Raw genomic sequence first — 19,443 nt, 5'->3', positions numbered from 1 at the left:
CTGGACTCTAATCCAACCAAACTATCCTTCTTCACTCTGTATCCTATTTGTGTGTGAGATTCTCGTGTGTGTATGCATGAAAGTCAGAGCGTAGTTTATTATTTTACTTAGAACGGGTTTGATTTTAAGTACAATAAACTAAACCCTTTATAGCTTAAACTCAAGAAAACCTGTCCGATTGGTTCTTTTATGATCATTGCACATAAAGGGTTAAACACTTACTAAATTGGTAAGCACATTAACTGTTTAAAAGAAATAAACCCTGTTATGGTCAGATAAAGAGAGGGAGAAGAGGGGAGCCTTTCGACTCCTCCTCACCTGATCATAACAATATACACTCTCGGGGCTGAATTTTATGCACTCGCTGCTGGGAGCGGCAGTGGACGAGAATAATGGCGGCCCGCATCTGCAGGCCGTGCGCCGCCATGCCATCGCGATCTTCCTCGCAGTGGCCCACAATAATATGCCGGTTGGGCCACCCTCCCAATCACATGGAGGGGCGGGCTGTCCAACACTAGCAATGGCGTCCGCTGCCTGTGCGCAAGCGCTGGTGCCATTTGTAAAGCCCGGCCAGCTAATATCAATTTTTAAAGTTATACCCCCCCCCCCCCCACTGTACTGATTAAAAATCTGCCGCCCCTTTCCCACCCCAGATAACAATGTCATTCATTACTTGCCCTCACCACTCCCCCCCCCGCCCCACCAAAGCACTTACCTTGCACGCTTGATCTTCCCCCCTCAAACTGAACAAATGCACAGGTCACTCCTTCTCACCATGCCCTATACTAATAATGTCAATTTGGCCTCATCCTCCTCCCCACCACTGCAGCGCCTGCTTTCTTCAGACAAGAAAGTGAAGGCGTGTGAGTGCCGGCCGCTGCTCAGATGATCGCGGCCCAATGGTAAGATTGGAGTCAATTTTATTTAAATGTATGCATTCTGCTAATTTGAATATCTTAATCTGGGTCCTGCCGCCCAGCGGTGGGGGAGTCGCCACAGAGTCTCACCACCACTGGGAAGATCAGGCCCGGGCCTCCCGGTGTCAGGCTCCGTGCCGGGCCACTGCCGGAATGATCTTCTGCCACCCCCCCCCACTGCGCCACGGAGCCCAACGTTGGGAGCTTTGTAAAATCCCGGCCTTGATGTGTCAAGTTGTGTGTTGGGAGCAGACATTTCTTTTGTGTTTATCTCTTCCCTTTTTTAAGGCCTAGGATTTACAGGAAGATAAGAGATAAAATATACTGGATTGGAGGTAGGGTTGCAGGGGAGGCTGCCTGAGAATTCTGCAACATGGTCAGTCGAGAGAGAAGATGAGGTCAAAAGTCAAGCTAGGAAGGATGCAGGTGGGAAGAGTTCCTGCTGTCAGAAGGAAGAGTGGGAGGGTGTTAGTAAAAGGAGCTATGGCCTTGGAGGGAGAGAGGAAGAGCTAAAACTGAGAACATTTGTGAAGACTGGAATGTGGAAACAGTGTGGTCTGAGAACAATTTATGCGACTGCAGTCTTTGGAGATGGTGGTGCTGTGGCAGAGGCCAATAAAGTTCCTGGAGTATGAAAGTACATATTCAGGGTGAACGAGCAGACAGGTCAGAAGTTACTTGTGTGAATTCAGTGGTGGATGTGCAGGTATTCAGGTCAAATGAGCAAACAAGTGGGTAACGAAACATGGGGCAGACAGAAGTCCTTCAGAGTTCGCCATGTTTCACCTGGAGTCATTCATTATTGGTTCACTACACCTGGAGTCATTTTCAGCTCACTGTGAGGTATTCCAACTCAATGGCTGGCATTTTACTGAGCTCCCGACATTGGGCTCTGTGGTGGGGGGTGCGGGGGCATAGGTTGTTCCGGCAGTGACCCGCCACGGAGCCCGACGCTGGTGGGGGCTGGGCCCGATTTTCCCAGTGACGGTGAGGCTCCAAGGCGGCCCTCCCACCCGCTGGGCGACGGGACCCGGATTAAAATATTCACATTAGTAGAATGCATACATTTAAATAAAATTGACATCGGTCTTACTGTCGGGGTGTGATCTTCTGAGCAGCGTCTGGCACTCGGGTTACTTCACTTTCCCGTTTGGGGTAAAGCAGGCGCTGCAGTGGTGGGGAAGGGGAGACCTTAAGATTTTTAGGGCAGAGGCGGGGGGACGTGGTCAAATTTACATCATTAGTGTAGGGGATGGTGGGAAGAGGTGACCTGTGCACTTTATTCAGTTTGTGGGGGTGGGGTGAAAGTCAAGTGTGGAAGGTAAGTGCTTCGGTGGGGGGGTGGGGAAGAGGGCAGATAATGAATTTTATTGTTTATTGGGGTGTGGAAAAGGGGTGGCAGATTTTTTAATCAGTACAGTGAGGGGGGGCATAACTTTAAAAATTTAAATTAGCCGGTAGCGCTTTAAAAATGGCGCCACCGCCTGCGACATACAGCTAACAACATTGCTAATGTTGGAGAGCCTGCCCCCCCTCCCCCCGAAGTACCCTGATGGAGCAAACTAAGCTGTCTCGAAATAAAACTGCTTTTCCTGTCAAATAATATGGATGTTGGTTGTGGACACGTTTGTGGCACAGAATTAGTTGCACTATCCAAGTAACTGAAAGAATGCAACCCATAGGCAGGGAGGGTAGGTTAGTGGGATAGGGAAAAATATCATTGATGTTAAATCACTGAACATTGAAGTCAATGAAAGGAAAACTAAGCTGGGTCTGTAACAGGTGGCCCATCTGCTACTGTCCATTTTGTACTCTGCTGAAGCTGTAAATTCCACCAATAGATTCAAGATGCTAAACTTCAAAGGAGCATTTAAGACTGGATTATTTGACTGGGCCTGTCCAATGTATGTGTATGTAAAGAGGATGTGCTCATAATAGTGGGTGGAGATCTGTGATGTTGGGTCGAAGTGACTTTTCTGTAAAAGTTGGTGTCCTGCAGGCCCCCACCTGCCAAGAATGAGGCACATTAATTTCGCCAGATGGACATTAAATTTTAAATTGTTGCTGGGAAGAAGAGAAGGCCTGTGACCAGGGGTTGCCAGACCCTTGGTTGGAAAGACATTTTTGCATATAAACAGACACTGCTTGGAACAAAGGAGCTATCCCCTGCTCCAATACAATCCACAGGCTTAGTCAAACCAGTCACATGACTAACCTGTTTGGCAGTCTGGGTTTTGTCTTCTGAATTGTGCAGTTTGAACTGAAAGCCCAGAAAGCAGAATGCTCCTGGACTGAAGAAGACCTCCTGTCTGTCTGATCCCATCTCTTTCTCAAGGAACTCCAAAACCCACTGAAGACACGTGGACCCCAAGAGAGAAATGTCTCTTACAGTGAACAAGGTTTAAGAAGAATATTGGGCCCCAACGAAAAGCAAGATCGACATACAATCAAGGACTCTAAAGCGAGCTTGAAGCACAGTAACAAAACTCCCTCTTCAGAGATTGCTTCAAACCTTTCCACTTTATTTTTTCTTCTGTTCTTTCTCTCCCTATTTGCATGTGTGTATCGCGGATGTATGCTGGAGAGAGAGCTGAGGCGGCTTGAGTTAACTAGGGGGCAACCGAGTGAAAGCATGGCCAATATGGAGGGGCATAATTCAGGGCTAGGTACAAAATTGCCAAAACGCACTCAACTAATTCCAAAATTCAATGAGCAAGATGTGGAGGCATTTTTGTGTCTTTTGAGAAACTGGCAAGGCAGATAAAATGGCCAGTTGAGACCTGGTCTCTTACTACAAAGCAAGCTAACTGGAAAAGCCTATAAGGTTTATTCCCTGTTGCCAGGTGAGAGTTCATCAAATTATGAACTTTGGGGCATATGAATTCGTACCCGAAGCCTATCGCCAAAAGTTTAGAACCCTCAATAAGCAAGCTATCAAACTTATCTGGAGTTTGAAAGAAGTAAGTAGCTGGCTTTTGACCAGTGGCTGAGGGCTCTTAAAGTACAGCTCAGCTATGAGAATCTCAGGGAAGTAGTTCTGTTAGAGTAATTTAAAAACACTCTCCCACTTTCCATAAAGACCCAAGTAGAGGAGCAGCATGTTCCGAGAGCCCGGCAAGCAGCCTTCCTCGGTGATGAGTTTGCTTTAATTTATAAGTCAGTTTCCCAGTGGAGAACCTTTCCTGATCACCACCACAAATCCGAAAAGGACAAAGGGTGGGAAAATGATAGAAGCCCAGGCAGTCCTGGGAGAGAAAAGAAAGCTGGAGACACTGGGGGGGCCCTCCTCCAGCCAAAAAGGAAGGTGCTGTGAGCTAGAGTGAGACCTGGAGACCTGTGTGCTTCCATTGTAATAAAGCAGGGCATTTAAAAGCTGACTGCTGGAAACTTAAGGGAAAACCGGTGGGGTTTATCAGGCACACCCGCTCAGTGAAGAAGAGAACCTGATGGAACAACTGTGGATTTAACTGCAGTAAGAGTGAGACCCAGGAAGCTTACGGCTGCAAGTGCAGGGAAATTTATTAGATTCCTGAGGGTTATCAAGGTTTTGTGTCTGAAGGGAAAGTAACCCCATACCCCTTGAGTGGGGCAGGCAAGCCCATAGTGATTCTCAGGGACACGGGGCCACTAGATCCCTTTTACTGGGAAAAGGCCTGACCTTTCCCCCAGAGAGTGCAGTGAGCACCAGAATGGTGGTGAATGGTATTGGAGGGCAGTGTATGCATGTACCTGTACACCAGGTGCACCTGGAGTGCAACCTAGTTTCGGGACTGGTGACTGCAGAGATTGTTCCTAGTTTGCCTGTGGACAGGGTTAACTTGCTCCTAGGTAATGATCTGGTGGGGGTGAAGGTGGTAGGTGCCCCCCCAGTAGTGAAAGAAAAACCACAGGAGACTCCAGGACGGTATGTTGCCTCCCTGGTGCTTGGGTCAAGGATGTCTCAAAGCAGTTACAGGACATTCTGAAGGGGGAGGGTGAACAGCCAGTGGTCGTGGTACACATTGGTACAAACAGTGTAGGTTTAAAAAAAAGGATAATGTCCTAAAAGCAGAATATAGGGAGTTAGGAAGTAAGTTGAAAAGTAGGACCTCAAAGGTAGTGATCTCGGGATTACTAACAGTGCCACGTGCAAGTCAGAGAAGAAATAGCAGGATATATTGGATGAATACGTGGCTGAAGAGATGGTGTGAGGGGGAAGATTCCTGGGACATTGGGACCGGTTCTGGGAGAGGTGGGACCAGTACAAACTGGACGGGTTACACCTGAGCAGGACCAGGACTGATGTCCTAGGGGGAGTATTTGCTAGAGTGTTTGGGGAGGGTTAAACTAAAATGGTAGGGGGATGGGAACCTTTGCAAGGAGTCAGAGGAGGGGGGATCAAGGACAAGAACAAAAGACAGTAAGGGGAATAAGAAAAGTGATAGGCAGGGAAATCAAGGGCCAGAATCAAACAGGGCCACAGTGAAAAATAGTGGGAAGGGGACAAGTAATGTTAAAAACACAAGCCTTAAGGCTTTGTGCCTTAACGCGTGGAGCATTCGCAATAAAGTGGATGAATTAATTGCGCAAATAGATGTAAACGGGAATGATATAGTCGGGATTACGGAGACATGGCTGCAGGGTGACCAGGGATGGGAAATGAACATCCAGGGGTATTCCGTATTTAGGAAGGACAGATAAAAAGTAAAAGGCGGTGGAATTGCATTGCTGGTTAAAGAGGAAATTAATGCAATAGTGAAGAAGGATATTAGCTCTGATGATGTGGAATCTGTATGGGTAGAGCTGAGAAACACTAAGGGGCAAAAAACCTTAGTGGGGGTTGTATATAGACCACCAAACTGTAGTGGTGATGTTGGAACTGGCATTAAACAGGAAACTAGAGACGCATACGATAAAGGAACATCTGTAATTATGGGTGACTTTCATCTGCATATAGATTGGGCAAATCAAATTAGTCACAATACCGTAGAGGAGGAATTCATGGAGTGTATACGGGATGGTTTTCTGGACCAATACGTTGAGGAACCAACTAGAGAACAGGCCATCCTAGACTGGGTATTGTGTAATGAGAGAGGAATAATTGACAATCCAGTTGTGCAAGACCCCTTGGGGATGAGCTACCATAATATGATCGAATTCTTCATCAAGATGGAGTGTGACGTAGTTGATTCTCAGACTAGGGTCCTGAATCTTAATAAAGGAAACTACGAGAGTATGAGGCACGAGTTGGCTATGATGGATTGGGAAACGTTACTTAAAGGGATGACGGTGGATGGGCAATGGCAAACATTCAAAGAGTGTGTGAATGAACTGCAACAGTTGTTTATTCCTGTCTGGCGCAAAAGTAAAATGGGAAAGGTAACCAAACTATGGCTTACAAGGGAAATTAGAGGCAGCATTAGATCCAAGGAAGAGGCATACAAATTTGTCAGAAAAAACAACAGACCTGAGGATTGGGAGCAGTTTAGAATTCAGCAAAGGAGGACCAAGGGATTGATTAAGAAGGGGAAAATAGAGTACGAGAGTCAGCTTGCGGGGAACATAAAAACTGACTAAAAGTTTCTATAGGTATGTGAAGAGAAAAAGATTGGTGAAGACAAATGTAGGTCCCTTACAGTCAGAAACAGGAGAATTTATTATGGGGAACAAAGAAATGGCTGAACAACTAAATGCATACTTTGGTTCTGTCTTCACAAAGGAGGACACAAATAACATACCAGAAATGTTGGGAACACAGGGTTTAGTGAGGGAGGAACTGAAGGAAATCAGTATTAGAAGAGAAATGGTGTTGCGGAAATTGATGGGATTGAAGGCCGATAAATCCCCAGGGCCTGATAATCCATACCCAGAGTACTTAAGGAAGTGGCCCTAGAAATAGTGGATGCATTGATGGTCATCTTTCAAGATTCTACAGACTCTGGAACAGTTCCTACAGATTGGAGGGTAGCTAATGTAACCCCACTATTTAAAAAAGGAGGTAGAGAGAAAACAGGGAATTATAGACCAGTCAGCCTGACGTCAGTCGTGGGGAAAATTCTAGTGTCCATTATCAAAGATTTTATCGCAGAGCACTTGGAGAACAGTGGTAGAATCGGGCAGAGTCAGCATGGATTTACGAAAGGGAAATCATGCTTGACAAATCTACTAGAGTTCTTCGAGGATGTATCTAGTAGAGATGATCAGGGGGAGCCAGTGGATGTGGTTTATTTGGACTTTCAGAAGGCTTTCGACAAAGTCCCCCATAAGAGATTAGCGTGTAAAATTAAAGGGGGGTAGTGTATTGAGATGGATAGAAAATTGGTTGGCAGACAGGAAACAAAGAGCAGGAATAAACGGGTCTTTTTCCAAATGGCAGGCAGTGACTAGTGGGATACCGCAGGGATCGGTGCTAGGACCCCAGCTATTCACAATATACATTAATGATTTAGATGAGGGAACTAAATGTAACATCTCCAAATTTGCAGATGACATAAAACTGGGTGGGAGGGTGAGTTGTTGGAAGGATGCAGAAAGGCTTTAGGGTGATTTGGACAAGTTGAGTAGTGGGCAAATGCATGGCAGATGCAGTATCATGTGGATAAATGTGAGGTTATCCTCTTTGGTAGGAAGAACAGGAAGACAGATTATTATCTGAATGGCGATAAACTCAAAGAGGGGAATATGCAACGAGACCTGGGTGTTCTCGTACACCAGTTGCTGAAGGTAAACATGCAGGTGCAACAGGTGGTAAAAAGGGCAAATGGTATGTTGGCCTTCATAGCGAGAGGATTCGAGTACAGTAGCAGGGATGTCTTGCTGCAATTATACAGGGCCTTGGTGAGGCCACACCTGGAATATTGTATGCAGTTTTGGTCTCCTTATCTGAGGAAGGATGTTCTTGCTATAGAGGGAGTGCAGCGAAGGTTTACCAGACTGATTCCTGGGATGGTGGGACTGAGGATGAGTGAGTATGAGGAGAGATTGAGTCGGTTAGAATTATATTCGCTGGAGTTCAGAAGAGTGAGGGGGGATCTCATAGAAACCTATAAATTTCCATCAGGACTTGACAGGGTAGATGCAGGAAGGATGTTCCCGATGATGGGGGAATCCAGAACCAGGGGTCATAGTCTAATGATACGGGGTAAACCTTTGACTGAGATGAGGAGAAATTTCTTCACCCAGGAAGTGGTGAGCCTGTGGAATTCGCTGCCGCAGAAAGCAGTTGAGGCCAAAACATTGTATGTTTTCAAGCAGGAGTTAGATATAGCTCTTGGGACGAAAGGGATCAAAGGATATGGGGAGAAAGTGGGAACAGGTTACTGAGTTGGATGATCATCCATGATCATAATGAATGGTGGAGCAGGCTCAAAGGGCTGAATGGCCTACTCCTGCTCCTATTTTCTGTGTTTCTAGGTTAGAGAGACAGGGTCATGGCAGGAGACGGACCCCTCCAGTTTCCCTGAATGTGTAGTGGATCAGGCCATGATCAAACCAGCTCCCCCAGAGGAGACTGCATTGGCACTGCAGGCAGATGACGTGAGGTCTGCCTGTCCGAGACTTTCTTTGGAAAGTTAGGAGACCCAGGGAATTAATTAAAATGGATTTTCTCTAACTGAAGCTCAGCGAGCCGACCCAGTATTGCGAGAGTTAGCACAGGCTGCCCAGTCTGAAAGTGAAGTGGAGGGAGTCCCTGATTGCTACTATTTAAAGAATGAGCTACTGAAGAGGAAAATGAATTCTCCTCACAGACCTCAGAGCAAGGAGTGGACAGTGGTTCATCAGTTACTGGTGCTGCAGAGGTACGGAGGAGAAATATTAAGAAGGGTCCACAAAATTACAGGGGCTATACATGTCGGTATATGAAAGACCAAAGCCCGCATAAGACAGCAGTTTGACTGGCCAAAACTCCAAAAAGATGTGGTGGAGTACTGCAGGAATTGCCACATGTGCCAGGCTGAAGGGAAACGCCAGCCTACAGTGAAACCTGCACCCCTTAGTCCTGTAGTTAGGAGGACCGTCCAGCAGATGGCTGGTGAACAGTAAGGGACCCCCTGATCAGAACAAAAGGGGACGGGCAGGCACATGGCTGGCAAAAGTTTAGAAAGGGCTGCGGGGTGTGGGGGGGAGTGGGTGGAGTTAGATTTAATTAGCCCTAAAATGGAATTTTTTCCAAGCGAGTCAGTAGTGGGCAGATCTATCCTGAACTCTCTCTCAGTGCTTTGCTGAGTCATGCAAAGGGTTTTGACTTCAGGGAATGGATGGTTCCCTTTTTCTCTGACAGTGAAGGAGTATTCTTTGTTAATCTCCCCTTTGTTCTCTGGGACACTCCTACCTGGAGGTATGTGTGCAGACTCTACTCCACTCCCCTGTGGCACTTCGACTAGGTGAGGCATCACCATCACAGGTTCTCTGTCCCCTAGAGGTCTGTCTTTGTCTCTGCAGGTTTCTGTAAATGCTGTTAGCAACTCTGGTGGGGTGCTTCTAGAGTCTGCATTTACGTAGGAGGATGTGGGGTCTAACTTTGCATATTTTTCAAGGTTGGCTGACCGGACAATGTATAATTCAAAAACATTTTCAAAGTGCTGATTCATTCTTTATTTTTTTCTCTTTATAGAGTGAAGAGTTTGGTGCCCTCTTATTGGCTATTAATAATCTGGCAGATCAGTGCTATCTTGGGCATTATGGGATACTAGAAGAAATTGGCATTTTGACAAAACTGGACATGGTAAAGGTCAGAATGTTTAACTTTGCTACCTATGTAAAAGAAAGCTGTTAACTTGCACCTCCATAACATTGCCTTACTGCACCCAACCCTGCCTCAATCTGCTCAGCTTGACTCTGTCTGATTCTGTGACTCAGTTGCTAGCATTCTTGCCTCTGAGTCACAAGGTTGCAGGTTCAAGTCCCACTCCAGGACTTGAGCACAAAAATCAAGGCTAATGCTCCAGTGCAGTACTGAAGGAGTGCTGAACGGTTGGAGGTGCTGTCTTTTGGATGAGACTTTATCCTGAGGCCCCATCTGTCTGCTCGGTTGGATGTAAAAGATCCCACGGTACTATTTTGAAGAAGAGTAGGGGAGTTATCCCTGGTGTCCTGGCCAATATTTATCCCTCAATCAACATCACAAAAACAGATTAGTTGGTCATTATCACTTTGCTGTTTGTGGGAGATTGCTGTGCACATAGTGGCTGCCGGGTTTCCTACATTACCACACTGACTACACTTCAACAGTACTTCATTGGCTGTAAAGTGCTTTGAGACGTCCGGTGGTCATGAAAGGTGCTATATAAATGCAAGTCTTTTTCTTTTTTCCATACCGCAGCTCATCTGCTGTTGAAACACCCGTCCATACATTCGTTGCCTCCAGACTTGACTGTTCCGATGCTCTTCTGGCAGCCTTCCGCCTTGCATCCTCCGTAAACTTGAGCTCATCTAAAAATCTGCAGCCTGTATCCTCATTCGCCCCAAGTCCTGTTCGCTCATCGCCCCAAGTCCTGTTCGCTCATCGCCCCAAGTCCTGTTCGCTCATCGCCCCAGTGCTTGCTGACCTATATTGGCTCCCAGTTTGACAGTGCCCCGATTTTAAAATTCTCATCTGTATCACTAATGTCCTTTAGGGAAGGAAATCTGCTGTCCTTACCTAGTCGGCCTACATGTGACTCCAGACCCACAGCAATGTGGTTGACTCTTACATGCCCTATGAAATGGCCTAGCAAGCCACTCAGTTGTATCTAACTGCTACGAAGTCAATAAAAAAGAATGCAACCGGACGGACCACCCGAGATCAACCTAGGCACTAGAAATGACAACGGCCCTGTCAATCCTGCAAAGTCCTCCTTCCTAACATCTGGGGGCTTGTGCCAAAGTTGGGAGAGCTTCCCACAGACTAGTCAAGCAACAGCCTGACATGGTCATACTCACGGAATCATACCTGACAGACAATGTCCCAGACTCTGCCATCGCCATCCCCGGGTATGTCCTGTCCCACCGGCAGGACAGACCCAGCAGAGGTGGTGGCACAGTGGTATACAGTTGGGAGGGAGTTGCCCTGGGAGTCCTCAACATCGACTCTGGACCCCATGAAGTCTCATGGCAGCAGGACAAACATGGACAAGGAAACCTCCTGCTGATTACCACCTATCACCCTCCCTCAGCTGATAAGTCAGTACTCCTCCATGTTGAACAGCACTTGGAGGAAGCACTGAGCATGGCAAGGGCACAGAATGTACTCTGGGTGGGGGACTTCAATGTCAATGGGAATCAGGGGAAAAACCCTCCGCTGGTTGGAGTTATACCTAGCGCAAAGGAAGATGGTTGTGGTTGTTGGAGGTCAATCATCTGAGCTCCAGGACATCACTGCAGGAGTTCCTCAGGGTAGTGTCCTAGGCCCAACCATCTTCAGCTGCTTCATCAATGACCTTCCTTCAATCATAAGGTCAGAAGTGGGGATGTTCACTGATGATTGCACAATGTTTAGCACCATTCTTGACTCCTCAGATACTGAAGCAGTCCGTGTAGAAATGCATCAAGACCTGGACAATATCCAGGCTTGGCTGATAAGTGGCAAGTAACATTCACGCCACACAAGTGCCAGGCAATGACCATCTCCAACAAGAGAGAATCTAACCATCTCCCCTTGACATTCAGTGGCATTACCATCGCTGAATCCCCCACTATCAACATCCTAGGGGCTACCATTGACCAGAAACTGAACTGGAGTAGCCATATAAATACCATGGCTACAAGAGCAGGTCAGAGGCTAGGAATCCTGAGGCGAGTAACTCGCCTCCTGACTCCCCAGAGCCTGTCCACCATCGACAAGGCACAAGTCAGGAGTGTGATGGAATACTCTCCACTTGCCTGGATGGGTGCAACTCCAACAACACTCAAGAAGCTGGACACCATCCAGGACAAAGCAGCCCACTTGATTGGCACCCCATCCACAAACATTCACTCCCCCCACCACCAATGCACAGTGGCAGCAGTGTGTACTATCTACAAGATGCACTGCAGCAACGCACCAGGGCTGCTTACTCAGCACCTTCCAAACCCGCGACCTCTACCAACTAGAAGGACAAGGGCAGCAAATGCATGGGAACACCACCACCTGCACGTTCCCCTCCAAGTCACACACCATCCTGACTTGGAACTATATCGCCGTTCCTTCACTGTCGCTGGGTCAAAATCCTGAAACTCCCTTCCTAACAGCACTGTGGGTGTACCTACCCCACATGGACTGCAACGGTTCTAGAAGGCAGCTCACCACCACCGTCTCAAGGGCAATTGGGGATGGACAATAAATGCTGGCCTGGCCAGCGATGCCCACATCCCCTGAAGGAATAAAAAAAAAATCCCTCCAAGGCCTTGTCTTCCTTCTCTCTTTAACTTCCTTCAGCCCAAGAACCCTCTGAGAGTGATACAATGCTATTGCACATCTCTGATACTCATTGCTGCACCATTGGCAGCCCTGCCTTCTGCTGCCTGGGCCTCAGTCTGGAATTTCCTCCCTCCAAGTCTCCATCTTTGTAACTGTCTCTGCTCCTTTAAGATACACCATCAAACCAGCTCTTTCACCAAGCTTTGGTCGTCTGCCCTAATATCCCCTCTTGTGGCTTGGTGCCAAATTTTTATTTGAATGCACTCCTATGAAGTGCATTGGGAAGTTTTAACTACATTAAAGATGCTTTTTTTTTTATTCGTTTATTGCCCATCCCTAATTGCCCTTGAGAAGGTGGTGGTGAGCTGCCTTCTTGAACTGCTGCAGTCCTGGTGGATGCATACCCGCAGTGGTGTTCGAGGGAGAGCTGCAGGATTTTGTTCCGATGACAGTGAAGGAACAGCGATATGATTCCAAAACAGGATGGGGTGCAACTTGGAGGGGAGTTTGCAGGTGGAGGTGACCCCATGTATCTGATGCCCTTGTTCTTGAAGGTGGTAGAGGTCTTGGGTTTGGAAGGTGCTGTCGAAGGAGCCTTGGCAAGTTGATGCAGTACATCCTGTAGATGGTACACACTGCTGCCACTGTGCACTAGTGGTGGTGGAATGAATTTTTAAGATGATGGATGGGGTATCAATCAAGCGGGCTGCTTCGTCCTGGAAGGTGTCGAGCTTCTTGAGTGTTGTTGGAGCTGCACCCATCCAGGCAAGTGGAGAGTATTCCATCACACTCCTGACTTGTGCCTTGTAGATGGTGGACAGGCATTGGGATGTCAGGAGATGAATTGGTGCTGTAGAACTCCCATTCTGTGACCTGCCCTTGTCGCCACAACATTTATGTAGCTGGTCCAGGTCAGTTTCTGGTCAATGGTATTCCTCCAGGATGTTGATGGTGGGGATTTCAGTGATGGTAATGCCATTGAACATCAAGGTTTGATGGTTAGATTCTCTTTTGTTTGAGATGGTCATTGCCTGGCACTTAAAGGTGCAAATATTACTTACCACTTATCAGCTCAAACCTGGATGTTGTCCAGGTCTTGCTACATGCTTCAGTACTGAGGAGTTGCAAATGGTACTGAACATTATGCAATTATCAGCAAAGATCCCCACTTCAGACCTTATGTTGGAGGGAAGGTCATTGATGAAGCAGCGAAGATGGCTGTATCTGGGACACTACCCTGAGGAACGCCTGCTGTGATGTCATATAAGTATGTAAATTGTTTCTGTTTTTCTCATCGTTGTTTTCAAATAATCTCCATGGCCTTGCCTGTCACTATCTCCAGCCCTACAAACATCTGTGATCTCTTTGCTCCTCCAAATCTTATCTGTTGCACATCTCTGATTTTCAGCGCTGCACCATTGGTGAGTGTGTCTTCAACTACTAAGGCCCTGAGTCTTGGAATTCCCTCCCTAAACCTCTTAGAAACATAGGAACAGGAGTAATCCATTCAGCCCCTCAAGTCTGTTCCACCATTCAGTGAGATTATGATTGATTTGATCTTACTCCATCCACCTGCCTTTGCCTCTCTTTTCCCCTTTAAGATGCTCCTTAGAACATACCTCTTTGACCATACTTTTGGGCAGCATATGTGGCTTGGTTTGATAATGCTCCCGTGAGGCACATTGGGCCATTTTACTATGTTAAAGGTGCTATATAAGTGCAAGTTGGTATTGTATGGTACTAATAGTCTCTCGATGTCATTGACTTTTAACATTAACAATTGTTGGCTAGGAGATTTCTCATCTTCAGATCAGTTCCTATCAGTTGTTATTGAACACAACAGCAATGATCCAAGAGCAATTTGAACAGGTATCTGTAAAGTGCTTCTGTTAAGTTCTTCTCCAAGATTTCCTGAGCAGCAGCTATGACTAATCACACCTTACTTCTTTCATATATCAGAAGTACTGCATCTAAACAACTAAAAGCATTCAAAAAAGAGCACTGCAGCACAGTGCCTGGGAGCTCCTTAGACACTATAATAAATATTGGTACATCTATCATTAATTTCACAAAAGAAAGACAGACTTGCATTTATATGAAATAATAAACTCTACATAGATGTTCAGACTTGGAAGTTTGCTTATTATTAGATTTAAAAACTAATTTATTTTGTTCTCATCAATAGGAATTCATCATGGAAAAGAGAAGTGTTGCACAAACGGCAGAACAAACTGACTCTACATCAGTTTCCACTGGCACCTCAGACCAAATTCAGAGCAAACCAGGAGTAACTAACCAGCTGAAGCCACAGATCAAGAACTCGCTTGTAAATTCCAGCAAAATCGTAACCAATCAAAAGAACAGAATAAAGCCAACAAACACCAAGGCTCGATGAACAGTGTTAACATCCTTGTTTCAGTGGCAATTTGATGTTTTGACTGATTACGGTGAAGCGTCTTGGGACCTTTTACTAGGTTAAAGGCATTATATAAATGTAAGTTGTTGTCTGATAGAAGTAGACGGAATTTGACTGTGGTCCCTGCCCCCCTCCCCAGCCCCAATCATCTAAATGCAGTAGGTGGGTAAGGGACAAGTGAAGTGACCTAGATCTCTGCAGCAGGGAAGTAAGGTTCATCACAGTACTGTCAGGAGTGGGCTGCAGGCGTCCCTGTCAAATTTCCCTTGATGTTTCACTGATGTGTTGCCTAATTTTAGGTAGTAAAGCAAAGGTAAATGTAGCTTTTATATACAAGATTCAGAAGTAAAAATATAGAGAAGTTCATTTTGTGATGGCATAATACATTACTATTTGGGAATGCAGTAAAACTGCCATTTTCAGGGTGCAAAGTGCTTCAATCTGAGTGGAATATAACTTCGTCCTGTGCGTAGCCAAATTCAAAAGGTACTGAGACAGTCGTATGTGCTTCCTAGGCAATTTATCAACTCAGTATTGAGACTTCACATCATGAGCAAATGAACACATTCATTCACAGTCACCTTACATTAAAATACAGCTGGAACACTGCAAACATGTGTCTGCATATAGTTCTGATCCAACAAGCAGATTGAAAGTTAAAATCTGCAGTGTAACTCCCAGTCTAGCCATGTGAGCCTTGCGCTCTATAACTATTGGTCTCAAACTAACAATACAATATATTTGGAGTTAGGAACATAGGAACAGAAGTAGGGCACTTAGACCCTCGAGTGTGTTCCACCATTCATTGAGTTGATGGTTGATCTGTGGCCTATTTCAGAGACCTGCTTTTATCCCATATCCCTTAATACCTTTGGTTAACAAAAAAAATCTCAGTCTCAGATTTAAAATTAACTGTTGACCCAGCATCAACGACTGTTGGTGGAAGAGAGTTCCAAAACTCAACCACCAGTTGGGGCGAATTTTGGGCTCTGCCCCATGGTGACTTCAGAGGTGGGGAGAGCATATAATTGGACGGGATGGCAGTGGTGGGGATCCCGCCTCCACCCAAATTACGTCTGGGATGGAAAGGCCTGTGTCGAATCATTAATTGCCCAATTAAGGGCCTCATCCCACCGCCACCAGTATTCGCCTAGAGGCAGTTGGACTTGTTGCCGCACAGGGAGCATGCCAAGTAAAACCATGCTGGTTGCTTGCTAGCTCTGCCGGTAGGGGAGTGGGATGAGTCTCTCATTAAAAAGCACCGTGCCTGAGAGAGAGAGACCCAGCTTCAGGAAGTGTGGTGGGGGGGAGGCTTGCGTGCTGAGAGCCACACTCCTGCCCTTGCTGCTGACATCCCATACCCCGCAAAACCCCTCCCGCCCTGACTTACCTACAGCCTGGTTCAAACGGTACCAGTGAGTTCAGTATCGGCAGCAGCAGTGGCGGTGCTCAGATAAAGAGCTGCCAGCCTCTGATAGGGCGGGACTTATGTTACCGGGGTCCTCAATCCCAGGGAAGGCCCGCTGTTCTCCACTTAAGTGCCTGATTGGCACATAATTTGGCAGGCCTTCCCCAGAGGAGGTGACGAGAGGCTCTTGGTGGTGCTTTAGCCGGTGGACGAGACCCCTGTCGCCAGGATAAAATCCTAGCCTTTGTGTGTGGATGTAATTTTCAGGCTCTGTCCGCTGGTTCTAGATTCGACAACAAGTGGAGATAGTTTCTCTCTATACTCTAAAAATAGAAAGATTTAAGGTACTGAAGAAGGCCATGTTGCCCATCATCTCTGTGCCTGCAGTATCTTGCCAACTTTATTCAAATTAGCTGTTAATGTTCTAAATTCTGGAGAATGTAACCCTAGTTTGTGTAATCAATTCTTGTAATTTAACCCTTTGAGTTATCATTCTAGCAAATTTTTTTAAACTCTTTTTTTTTTCTCATTCATGGGATGTGGGCGTTGCTGGCCAGGCCAGCATTTATTGCCCATCCCTAATTGGCCTTGAGAAGGTGGTTGTGAGCTGCCTTCTTTAACCGCTGCAGTCCATATGGGGTAGGTAACCAACCTCCTGTGGGGGACTTTATCAAAAGCCTTTTGAAAATCCAAGTGTACCACGTCCACCGAAACCCCTTTATCAATTCTGTTAGTAACATCCTCAAAAAACTCCAACAGGAAATGATGTATTTGAACCCCTGGGTCTGTTAATTCATGTCCTTTAATATCTTTCCAATGAGTGTATACTGCCATTCCTGGTTATTGCTTCGAAAAGTATGGCCTCACACTTCTCATTAAATTGAATCTGCCACCTACCTGTTCATTAAGGAATTTGCCCGAATGAGGCTTTGACACATAAGATTCATGAGAATTGTTCATGGATCATTAACTATGAAGTAAAACAAAATGTTCCAATTTCTTATAAATAATAATGTGAGTTAAGATGTGTGTTAGTTTCAAATTGTAGATATTTTGATGCTGCAGGCAAAAATACCACTTGAAAGCACTGTCAATTATGCCTTGCATCACTTCGAGAGTAGACTTATGGGGCAGTAATTGGCCAGATTGGATTTGTCCTGCTTTTTGTGACAAGACATTCCTGGGCAATTTTCCATATTGCCGGGTAGATGCCAGTGTTGTGGCTGTACTGGAACAGCTTGGCTAGGGGCGTGGCTAGTTCTCGAGCACAAGTCTTCAGTACTATTGCCAGGATGTTGTCAGGATCCATATCCTTTGCTGTATCGAGTGCCTTCAGCCTTCACGTGGAGTGAATCGAATTGTCTGAAGACTGGTGAAGCTCAAGTTTCATATTCGAAAGTTTATAATACATCTTTGCACGTGTGCATGTTAATACATAGATTACATTTCTGCAAACATAGAACTGGTAATTTTGCACCTAGGCACATATGACTCTATTATCTTCATATTGAAACCATAAAGAATGGTAGAAAAAGTAGGAGAGTCTAAAGACTTGACCATATGAGGCAAACAGGAGAGTTTCTAGTTTTCATTATAGGAGATGTAAATAGTTTCATTGCAGATGGATTATAATAAAGCAGTCAGCCACCATGCTGCCATGAAAGAGAAGATAAGTAGAAGTGTGTTAACCGATTACTGTCTTTAGGCACAGAATCTCCAGGCACTCCCTCCTCATTGGGAGACAAGTGTCTCAGATGAGGTAATTCCCATACTCCAATCTGCATATGCTGCTGTCTGTGGTATGTATGACGTTTACCTGCAAGCAACTAGTTTGGAATAGGGATTGTGAGACATATATGTCACGCAAGTACCCAGCTCAGTAGACATGTTATAAGTTTGAAAACATGCAGAGTGCGTTGACAGTGTGCATGGTATGTATTGCTTGCCCACATGTAATGGCCCACAGCGTACATATGAACAAGGAACAGGAGTAGGCTATTCGGCCCCTCGGGTTTGCTCCGCCATTCTCCATTATGGCTGATCTGTTTGTGGACTCAACTCCACTTTTTTTTTTAGAGATACAGCACTGAAACAGGCCAACAACCACCCATTTATACTAACCCTACAGTAATCCCATATTCCCTATCACCTACCTACACTAGGGGTAATTTACAACAGCCAATTTACCTATCACCTGCAAGTCTTTGGATGTGGGAGGAAACCGCAGCACCCGGTGAAAACCCACGCAGACACAGGGAGAACTTGCAAACTCCACACAGACAGAACCCAGAATCGAACCTGGGTCCCTGGAGCTGTGAGCTTGCGGTGCTAACCGCTGTGCCGCCCTTGATCCATAGCCCTGCAGATAATGACACTTGAGGTGAACATCCAGATTCCTTTTCACTGAGTGGAGGGATTCTGCTTCAACTATCCTTTCAGGCAGTAAGTTCCTGCCTACCCCTGATGCACTTTGACTCCCTTGTTTGTCAAGAATCTGTCTACCTCTACCTTAAAAACATTCAATGACCCTACCTCCACCACTCTCCGGGGAAAGAGAGTTTCACAGACTCACTACCCTCTGAGAGAAAAAATTCCTCCTCATCTCTGTCTTAAATGGGAGACCCCTTATTTTTAAATTGTTCCCCCTAGTTTTAGTCTATCCCACAAGAGGAAACATCCTTTCTACATCCACCCTGTCAAGTACCCTCACAATATGTTTTTATAAACCTCTCATCCTTCTAAACTCCAATGAATACAGACCCAACCTGCGCAACCTTTCCTGATGAGATAACACTCTCGTCCCAGGAATCAGTCAAGTGAACCTTCTCTGAACTGCTTCCAATGCAATTATATCCTTTCTTAAGTAAGGAGACCAAAACTGTACACAATATTCTAGATATGGTCTCACCAATGCCCTGTACAACTGTAGCAAAACGTCTCAATTTTTATATTCCATTTCCTTTGCAATAAAGGACAACATTGCATTTGCCTTCTTAATCACTTGCCTTGTATACTCTTTGGTATTGCAGCAAAATAAAATGCCCTGGTATTAAATCTAATTTAAACTTGAGCATGTTTGTGCTTTTTGAAACAGTTGCCAGACTGCTGTACATACTCCCTCTCTAATACTCCATCAAGCTGACACTGAAGTGCTGTTAATATCCATTGTAAGGCAACATTACAGAGTTAGGCTAAATGTGAGCTCACATTGGCAACCTTTTTCACCTACTCCCTTTCAGCCACTTCCTTCCAAGTTTTGGACTGCTCTTGTGCTTTGCTTGGTTAGAAGATGGCTCTCTGCTCCAAAAAGGGCCAGCTTTCTTTGTCAGATCTTCTACAACACAAC

The 19,443-nt window shown here is 45.8% G+C and overlaps 1 protein-coding gene across 1 annotated transcript in view; it reads left to right on the top strand.

The window, feature by feature from the left end:
- si:ch1073-416d2.4 (coiled-coil domain-containing protein 42 homolog) overlaps positions 1-19,212 on the top strand; it is a 56,939-nt gene extending 37,727 nt beyond the window's left edge. Inside the window, exons 8-9 of the mRNA XM_068038265.1 lie at positions 9,511-9,627; positions 14,459-19,212. Of these exons, the coding sequence (XP_067894366.1) occupies positions 9,511-9,627; positions 14,459-14,668 (327 nt within the window). The 3' untranslated portion in view covers positions 14,669-19,212. The remainder of the gene's footprint in view (positions 1-9,510; positions 9,628-14,458) is intronic.
- The last annotated feature ends 231 nt before the right edge of the window (positions 19,213-19,443 follow it).

The sequence above is a fragment of the Heterodontus francisci genome, chromosome 9 (assembly GCF_036365525.1).
Source record: "Heterodontus francisci isolate sHetFra1 chromosome 9, sHetFra1.hap1, whole genome shotgun sequence".
Classification (NCBI taxonomy): domain Eukaryota; kingdom Metazoa; phylum Chordata; class Chondrichthyes; order Heterodontiformes; family Heterodontidae; genus Heterodontus; species Heterodontus francisci.
The sequence above is the reverse complement of the archived record's forward strand: the minus strand, read 5'-3'. Positions and strand labels throughout refer to the sequence as shown.